The sequence below is a fragment of the Cryptotermes secundus genome, unplaced genomic scaffold, assembly GCF_002891405.2.
Source record: "Cryptotermes secundus unplaced genomic scaffold, Csec_1.0 scaffold994, whole genome shotgun sequence".
Taxonomy (NCBI): Eukaryota; Metazoa; Arthropoda; class Insecta; order Blattodea; family Kalotermitidae; genus Cryptotermes; species Cryptotermes secundus.
The window spans coordinates 29,248-38,931 of NW_019734328.1; the positions used below are offsets into that span (position 1 = coordinate 29,248).

At 41.7% G+C, this 9,684-nt stretch overlaps 1 protein-coding gene across 1 annotated transcript in view; it reads right to left on the reverse strand.

Annotated features, from left to right (window-relative positions):
• Positions 1–1,806: 1,806 nt before the first annotated feature.
• LOC111868688 (zinc finger protein 19-like) overlaps positions 1,807–9,684 on the reverse strand; it is a 19,306-nt gene continuing 11,428 nt past the window's right edge. Inside the window, exons 5-6 of the mRNA XM_023859576.2 lie at positions 8,761–9,521; positions 1,807–2,233 (exon numbers count right to left, since the gene is read on the reverse strand). Coding sequence (XP_023715344.1) covers positions 1,807–2,233; positions 8,761–9,521 — 1,188 coding nt within the window. The remainder of the gene's footprint in view (positions 2,234–8,760; positions 9,522–9,684) is intronic.

Below are 9,684 nucleotides of genomic sequence, written 5' to 3' on the forward strand. Positions count from 1 at the left end.
GTAAGATATGACCAATCCAATTAGCCTTCCTTTTTCTTATTTCGTGTAGGATAGTCTTCTGCTCACTGACTCTAAATAACAGTTCATTTCTCACATAATCGGTCAAACTGAGCTTCTCCAACACCACATTTCGAAACTTTCCAAGTGTCCAAGTTTCAGCCCCATACAAAGCAATGCTCCAAATGTAGCATTTCAGTAGTTTGTTTCACAAATTGAAGTCCAATTTGCTGGTAAAAAGATTCTTCTTCTTGCTAAATGCAGCTTTTGCCATGGCAATCCTGGATTTAATTTCACACGTACTCCTTCCATCATCTGTCAACAAGCTACCCAAATAGTTAAAACATTTCACATTCTCCAGTTGTTTTTGGTCTATCTTTATTGTGACTGGGGTTGGTTGTCTCGAAATTTTTATTACTTTTGTTGTTTCCACATTCATTTCCATGCCATAGCACCTTCCAATTTCGATTAGTCTATCAATCATACCCTGTATCACAGTTTTTTCCTTAGCCATTAACACAAGGTCATCTGCATATTTCACAGTTTGGATAATTTGCCCTCCTAATTTGAAGTCTCCAAGCCCGTCTAGAGCATCTTTGGTAAGACATTCGCTGTACAAGCTGAACAAAATTGGTGATAAACAGCATCCTTGTCGAACTCCTCTTCCAATCTTCACACTTCTTGTCTCCCCTCTGTCCAGTCGCACTCTAACTTTCTGATCCATGTACAATTTACTAATAAATCTTCTTTCACGCCAATCGATACCTGTTTCCTTTAGGATTTGCATTAATTTGGTCAAATTTTCACGGTCAAATGCCTTCTGTCAGTCTATAAAGCAAGCACACAGTTCTTCATCTATCTCCAAAGTTCGTTCTGCTATAATTCTATTTTTTTTTATTTATTACTTGTCGCGTTACATATACCCAACACGTGATAATATGATATATATTTTGAAAAAGCTAAATAGTTCCGTTCAGTGTGACTGGTTAAGATTTTCTTATTTCAATTATTCACGCCCTTATATATTTCAGTCTTCAGAGACCAACTTCAGATCTTCATCAATACAGATTGAAGCCACTATTACAGTAGATGTTCTAAAAGTTAAAATATATACATAATATACATGGATGATAAGGAGCATGATACCAGAGAAGTTTTACAGTATATACATATTGTGACGTGGATGGCGCAACGGGAAGTAGGGGTCACTTGAACTCTGCGGTCTCGCAAGTGACGCGGCACCGCCCTCGGCTAGGTGATCAGTTCCGCTTCAGACATCCCCTGCAACGTGCGACTTTGGTGACGAATCGCTCGACATTCCAGCCTTACAATTGACGCCGCTTCCATCTTGGGATAAGAGCGTTGGTTCGCAAACCGACACATACCTCCCTACATCTGAGAGCATCAACCCCTTTTATAATCCCCGTTATACTTCATGTCTAGTAAAATTATAAAAATTTGCAAATAAACATCATGTTTTCTTCTAAAATATATCATCACAATTTCTATTATCGTAAATTTAGTTACGGTGGTCCTTGCAACAACCCGCAAATTCTTAATCGCATTTATACAAATTTGGAAATTATTCACATTTATTCTGACTTTCGTTTCAGCTAGCTCGTAACACATACTGCCTCGTACCTTTACTCCGGTCATCATGGCGAGTCATCCGACCTACATTGGAAGAGTCGGCGAGGACTCCGCCGCTGTAGCTTCGGGCGTCCAGTCCTGTTCGCTCGGTTGTCGAGCGGATTGGGACTACTCTGGGACGTCCCGACGCCGATGCCAAAACTCATAACAATGGTAACACTAAATGACGAAGGGGCGTATCTCACCAGAGGGGACCCATGGCCATACTGACGTTCTTGGACATAGCCCCCTGGGGCCTTTCCCATCCATATCTCCTGGGGCGATCTGCGACTCCCTGGAGGGGCCGGTTCCCCAATTACGCCGTTGATCATCCCAGTACCTCCAGCCGGGAAAAGCAGGATCAGGATCCTGGCAGCAGTCACTCGCGTACCGACCCATTTCCGCGCATCGAAAACACCTAACGGCCCGTTTGGTCGTTCCGCGACTCCTCCTCGGACCTGGCCGTTGGGGTGATTCCCCGCCTCCCACGCGATCTTGCGGCGCCTCCCTTCTCCTAAGGGTCTCCAGTTCTTCTCTTAGAGCCTTTATCTGAGCCTGAAGGGCTTCCAGTTCTCCTTTCTGAGCCATCACGAGGCACTCTGTTAGGCTATTGCACAAAAAATATCGTAACCACGCCCTCCAACAAGTTAAACCCGCTACCCACTAATGTCATCAAACCAAATCCCTTAGGTGCAAGACGGAGGTTACCTCCCTTCTTCAGTGTCGTACCATATTGTACAAAACCTATCACTGTCTAACAGCCATTCTTGGCACCCCTGGGTGGCGAGGGCTATCTATACTCTCCCACCCTTCCCTCTTCTCAAGCGCAAGTCCCACAATTCGGGCAGAATTACGAAAACGTCCCACCGCTGCCATCAGTTTTTTGTGCCGCAGGGTGGTGGCCTAACGTTCCCCTTCGGTCACCGGTATATCTCTCGCCGAATCAAGGAGGGTGAGGGTGCAGTGACAATGGTTACAAAAACTTTCTCAATTACACAAACACAAAAGAATATGTGGATATATACATATAATGTAAGTGGTTACATGAGAATGTAATAATATTCTTAATCCATGGCTCTCTGTTTACCTGGAGCGTACTATCTTAACCTACTCTCCTCTTAATACACACTGGGTAATGGTTCACAGTGACTTGAATGTAGGCAAATATGGTTGACAATAGAGCAAGTGGTGAAGCGTCTCTAGTTCCCCTAGCCAGTCAACTAGCCCATTAGTCAGGAGCATACAATAATTTCATACTGCGTACAATGTTTCAACTCACTTATTCGATCTGGCTAACATCCGTGGCCATCCAGCCTCTGTCTGGCATCTCGCCTGAGCGTAGTTGTTATGAACTGTTCCCTCTTAATTACGTTGGTTTATACTTAATTCTAACATGTTACCTAGTTCACCTAATCCTAACCCTCAGTCAATGACAGTCCGGATCGTGGCCAATCATTAACAAGTACTCATGCGACCACGTCTACCGGGCTGCAACTACGTGCCCATCTCCTCCGTCCTCTCTCAGTGGCGTCCCTTGCACCCCGATGTGTGTCTTGCACCTAAGGCTCGAGTGACTGTTGATAATGATAAGGCCTTTCCCACCCCATGTTCCAGGGTTTTATACATTCTGGAAGTGTGGGCACGCTTCTGTCCTCACGGTACGCGTAGGAATCGACGATTCCCATTGGCTAAATCCTCTTCCGTTCCAGCAACTTGCCCATATTTGGTCCTTCCGACTGTCCTAATTAATGGGAACAGCCCTGTATACAGCTCAACACTAGAGTCCACTTCACAGTAGGATATGCTGATATATGCTGATGTATAGCAATGCTAATTAATGGGAAATTCCCGCACACTGTATCAGAGGTCTTACAATCAGCCCTGTATACAGTTCAACAGTGTTGCAAAAGGACAAACTTGTCTATCAATCCAAACAAGATGTAATTATACCCTTTACTAGGATGAGAGATATAACGGGTCTCAAAGAAGCAATACTCTTCAGTAAAGCGATCTGGCTATCCGGTGAAATCAAGTACTTTGGATTAACTTTAGACAAGGGGCTGACATGGGAACATCAGTTGGTTAAGGCTATTAATAAGGCCTATAAAGCCTTCTTGACATGCAGAGGCACATTGTGGAAGACCTGGGGACTGACACCAAAGGTGGTACATGTATATTGGATATACGCTGCAGTGATAAGACCCATAATCACCTATGCCGCCACTATATGGCGGCCTAGGGTTAAACTCAAGAGAAGTCAGGCAGAACTTAGCAAACTGCAAAGGACAGCCAGCTTGGGAATTACTCATTGATCCAATGAGAACAGCTCCAACAGCTGTAATGTAAATCCTACTTGGACTCCCTCCACTGCATTTGAAGACGGAAGCAGAGGCCAAGTTAGGAAATTACAGATTATGTTGCAATGATCAATGTCTTGGACATGCATACATGACTCAGGACATGAAAAAAGAACCCATCCTACAGATGGGATCTGATAAAATAATACCGAAACATGTTTATAATAGACCCTTCAGGATCAGATTTCCTGATAGAAGTGAATGGAAAGAGGGGTTTCAACCTGATAGAAAGGGAGGACTAATCTGGTATACAGGTGGTTCCAAGATAAATATGGGCACTGGAGCTGGTGTGCACTGCTATGGAATGAGACGGAAACTTAGTTTCAGCCTTGGGCAGTATATGACAGTATTCCAGGCAGAAGTATATGTCATTAAGGCATATATTATGTAGAATTTAGGTAGGAACTATAGAAATAGGAACATCTACATTTTATCTGACAGCCAGGCTGCACTTAAAGCAGTTGACAAACTCAAAATTGGTTTGGGACTGCCAGCAGTCCCTCATACAACTGATATGGGTGCCAGGTCATGAGGGTATTGTAGGGAAAAAAAGCGCAGATCAGCTGGCAAGAACAGGATCTGAACAGCCATTCACAGGACCTGAACCAGCTTGCGGCATCTCAAATGGATATGCCAAGAAAGCGATCAGGGACTGGACTAACAAAAATCACAAAAAACACTGAGATTTCATAACTGGACTCAAAGAGGCAAAAGGATATATATCAGGACCCTCTCTCAAAAGAACGAAGGACCTGTTAAAATTAAATAGAGATCAACTCAGATGGGTGGTAGGATTACTTACCGGACACTGCCACCTAAAAGGACACCTTTCCAAACTTGGAATGACAGAGGACCCGACATGTGAGGGGTGTCTACAAGATGATGAATCAGCCACACACATCTTATGTGATTGTGGGGCTACAGCTTATTTAAGATATCGCCACCTGGGTCAATTCTTCATGGAACCAAGTGACTTTTATGATGCCCCTGTAAACAAAGTCCTACATTTCATTCGAAGTGTATGATTAATAAATGGTTAATGCAAAGGGGAAGCACAATAACCGCTGAAGGTCACAGTGATAGGGCCAGTTTTATGGCTCACCCCTCATACTCATACATTAGGTCATTGGAGTTTAAATGAGGTGAACTCCTCTTGTTCAAATTTGACCAATTGTCGGAACATAAGGAAGTGGCTTGTGGGCCGATATGAAGCGATTAGGATTTCTAGTTTTGAGAGAAGTCAGTCTGTTAAGTTAGTTTCATTCCAGCTCACAGATTTCTTGGATGCAAAATCTGTATTTCCACAAGTTTGACTAGAAATTCTAAGTTCCAGTGTAAGTGATTAAAGAATCTGTGAGTGGAGCTACCTACTGACTAGCGATTCAGCCTAAAGTGAAATTTGGTATATCTGAAATCTATTNTTTTTCTTCTACCCTGAAGATGGGGGCGATACGTTCCTCCGAAACGTCGGTTAACACCACATATACACGGTGCCAAATCCCAGAAGACTGCTTTCTTCATAGTCACCGCCGTGAAAGCCTCAAATCTTACAAAGTATGATCTAGTTGATTGAAGGTGTTCACCAGTGACAACTGTCGCAATAAAGTGGCTCTGTGAATAAGCGACACACTGCCAAAAGCGCTGAGACTGAATCTTATCTCTAACGACTCAAACTAGCGACCCACCACAAGCATCTCCTTAACCATCCTCCCCCCTTTTCACGAAGATTGTAAACAATTTCAAATTAGTTTACTGCTGCCCAACAACTGAATAATTAACCCAACAACAAGAATAGGAGGTGGTAAGGATGGTCGGTGAGCAGAGTTTTCTTTATTGCTAGTGGGGTGGGACTAAGTCCCTTGTACTGTGCCACTTCTTACCTATTGTACCAGCCCCAAATGATAGGTGAAGGTGATTATGGAGGAATTGGTTGAATGAAGATTCGCTGGGGAAACCGAAGTACTAGGAGAAAACCTGCCCCAGCGCCACTTTGTCCACCACAAATCCCACTTGACCAGACACGGGATCGAACCCGAGCCGCCACGATGGGAAGCCAGCGACTAACCACTTGAGCTATGGCGCGGCCCATGAGCAGAGTTAGGCAGGCTGTAGCCACCACCCACCAGCAGAAGCAACAGCATCATGTATGGAGGCGATAAAGACGACGAGAATTTGATAGTTTTATAGTTATTGGCGATTATAGATTCTTCCATTTCCTTTATGTATTCATCTTTATATTATTATTATTGCTTTGCTTTAGAACAATGGAAATTGCACACCTTGCAAAAGAGGAGATATCATCTTGATGCGCTCTTTCTTATTCAAGTTTATCGTGGTTCTGTATTTTGCCCTTCTGCTTTGTAAACTGTTGGCCTTTGGGTCCCTGTTCGATATATCCGAGACTTTCCTATGTTCAATGTCAGTTCTGTTAGTAAAAATTTCCCCTCTGCTAGATGAGCTGCTGCTGTTGTTTGTAGGGACGATGACGTCTTTGGACCAAAAACTCTGTTGATGAAACATATTTTATACTGATATAAATAAACAATTATTATTATAATTACTTTCATTAATTTCGTTTTTATTATTATTACTATTATTGTATGCTCCTCTATTTGAAACTCAAATCCTCACATTGTGGCTTTGTCTGTGTATGTTTGCTTCTGTATCTTTATTCATGATAACTGTGTAATTAATATAGACTATAATTTTTGTATTTTATTTTTCTAATTATTTTTGTGTATTTCTCTATTCGTGCTAGCTTTGTAATTGGCCTATGTGCTGTTAAGTTTGCACGTAAATAAACACGACTTGAATTATTATTACTGTTGTTGTAATGATGATGATTATTATTATAACATTTTGAAAGATAATTTTTAATCCATTTTTAATGATTTTAACAACATCAAAAAGTGCTGAAATACATTTTTAGTGTGAAACATATTCCTAATGTCTTTTATATTGTTGCATTATTGATGGATAGTCCGATAATAAAGGATCCAAATATCAAATTGTGGATTCAGGATCACCTAATTATTAAATCAGGTGTATCCTATTATTATGTATAAGACTTTATCACATGTACGATTTTTATTCTGATGTTTATTCTTATTTTATTGTATGTTATAGTTAATTTTAACCAAGGTCTAGTATAAGTTTTGTCTACTTTGTAAATTCAATAGGAACTAACTTGTACTAACCATTTATAAAAATGAGAATGTTAATGTTTCAATTTGTTAACAGGATGTGAGAAACTTGCTGCACGGGTAAGTGACCCACTTGAAGTCGAAATATGTAGTCCATGCTAAAATAAATAAATAATAAAGTATTGTTGCCTTGACGGTAGAAATTATGTGTTTATTGTATATACACAATAAAATTATTCAATCCAAATGATGTGAATCTGTAACTAACTGATTAATGTAATAACTCACAGCAGACAGAGAAAGAGGAAAAACAAAGGAATCTGCATAAATGTGTTTATAAGTTGTCGATCAGGTTCAGTGACTACACTCTAGCAATCACTAGCTTCCACTGCTGAATTAACAACATAAGTGTAGGAGAATATCATGTCATGTCTGTTCCCACTCAACAAGACAGGGTCTCGTGCACATTCAGCAATCAGAATTAAACAGACACTGATATGCAATGATGTTCTGTACCATGTCACTGAGTTCCTGCCTGTCGGTTGGCAAGGTCAGCAACAGCAAACAACCCCAATATCTTGGTGCACTCTACAAACATGCGGCATGAAACACACACTAAAACGGTCTTATTTACATGTAATACTGTGGCATGCTACAAGTAACAAATTGTTCCTTTAGTCTAAACCCATCTCTGGTGCTCTATGATTTACTATACACATCAACATGTATATGCTGATGTGTCTTCAGATTACTTTTCCAACTGAATGACATATTAGACACATCACATCTAAACGGTTGCTCCCCACTATGTAGGAGCTAATGTATCTTCAGACTATTGTGAAAACTGAATAACTTATTACACACTTTACAGCAGAATGGCTGCTTCCCACGATGTATGCGCTGATGTGCTTTCAGATGACTGAATGACACACTGCACACATCACAGAAAAATTGCGATTCCCCTGTATGTATGCACAGATGCTTGCTGAATGGCTTATTACATACATCATATCTAAATGGCTGCTCCCCAGTATGTATGTGCTGATGTGTCTTCAGATGACTGAATGACACACTGCACACATCACAAGAAAATTGCGATTCCCCTGTATGTATGCACAGATGTGTCTTCAGATTACTGTGACAACTGAATGACTTATTACATAAACTTCACCTGAATGGCCACGCCAGTATGTATATGCTGATGTGCCTTCAGTTTACTCTGATCACTGAATGCTTTATTACACACATCACAGCAGAATGGCTGGTCCCCAGTATGTATGAGCTGATGTCTCTTCAGTGTACTCTGATCACTGAATGACTTATTACACACATCACAGCAGAATGGCCGGTCCCCAGTATGTATGCGCTGATGTGCCTTCAGTGTACTCTGATTACTGAATGACTTATTACACACATCACAGCAGAATGGCCGGTCCCCAGTATGCATGCGCTGATGTCTCTTCAGTGTACTCGGATCACTGAATGACTTATTACACACATCACAGCAGAATGGCCGCTCCCCAGTATGTATACGCTGATGTGTCTTCAGTGTACTCTGATTACTGAATGACTTATTACACACATCACAGCAGAATGGCCGGTCCCCAGTATGTATGCGCTGATGTGCCTTCAGTGTACTCTGATTACTGAATGACTTATTACACACATCACAGCAGAATGGCCGGTCCCCAGTATGTATGCGCTGATGTCTGTTCAGTGTACTCTGATCACGGAATGACTTACCACACACATTACATCTAAATGGCCGCTCCCCACTATGTATGCGCTGATGTACCTTCACGTTACTCTGGACACGGAATGACTTACTGCATACATCACATCTAAATGGCCGCTCCCCAGTATGCATACGCTGATGTGCCTTCAGCGTACTCTGATCTCTGAATGACTTATTACACACATCACAGAAGAATGGCCGCTCCCCAGTATGTATGCGCTGATGTCTCTTCAGTGTACTCTGATCACCGAATGACTTACCACACACATCACATCTAAATGGCCGCTCCCCACTATGTATGCGCTGATGTATCTTCAGGTTACTCTGAGCACGGAATGATTTACTGCATACATCACATCTAAATGGCTGCTCCCCAGTATGTATACGCTGATGTGCCTTCAGCGTACTCTGATCACTGAATGACTTATTACATACATCACATGTAAATGGCTGCTCCCCAGTAAGTATGAGGTGATGTGCCTTCAGATGGCTCTGACAACTGAATGACTTAGTACATATATTGCAATAAAATGGGTGCTCACAACTGCGTATGAGTTGATGTGCTACCAGAATTCGCTCTTGACTGAATGAAACACCACACTCAACACAGGAATATCGTCGGTCCTCACCATGTACAGGTTGAAGTTCATCAGAAGTGCTCTGAAAATGAGTGGAAATAGCATGAAAAATCCTAGTAGGGGGAATGAATGTGCAGCTCCAGTATAAAATTGAAAGGTGTGAGAGGGATGACTGAGAGGAGAGAAGATGGAGGTAAAAAAAATTACACATTTGTAAGTCTCCTAAAATGACATAACAATAAAGG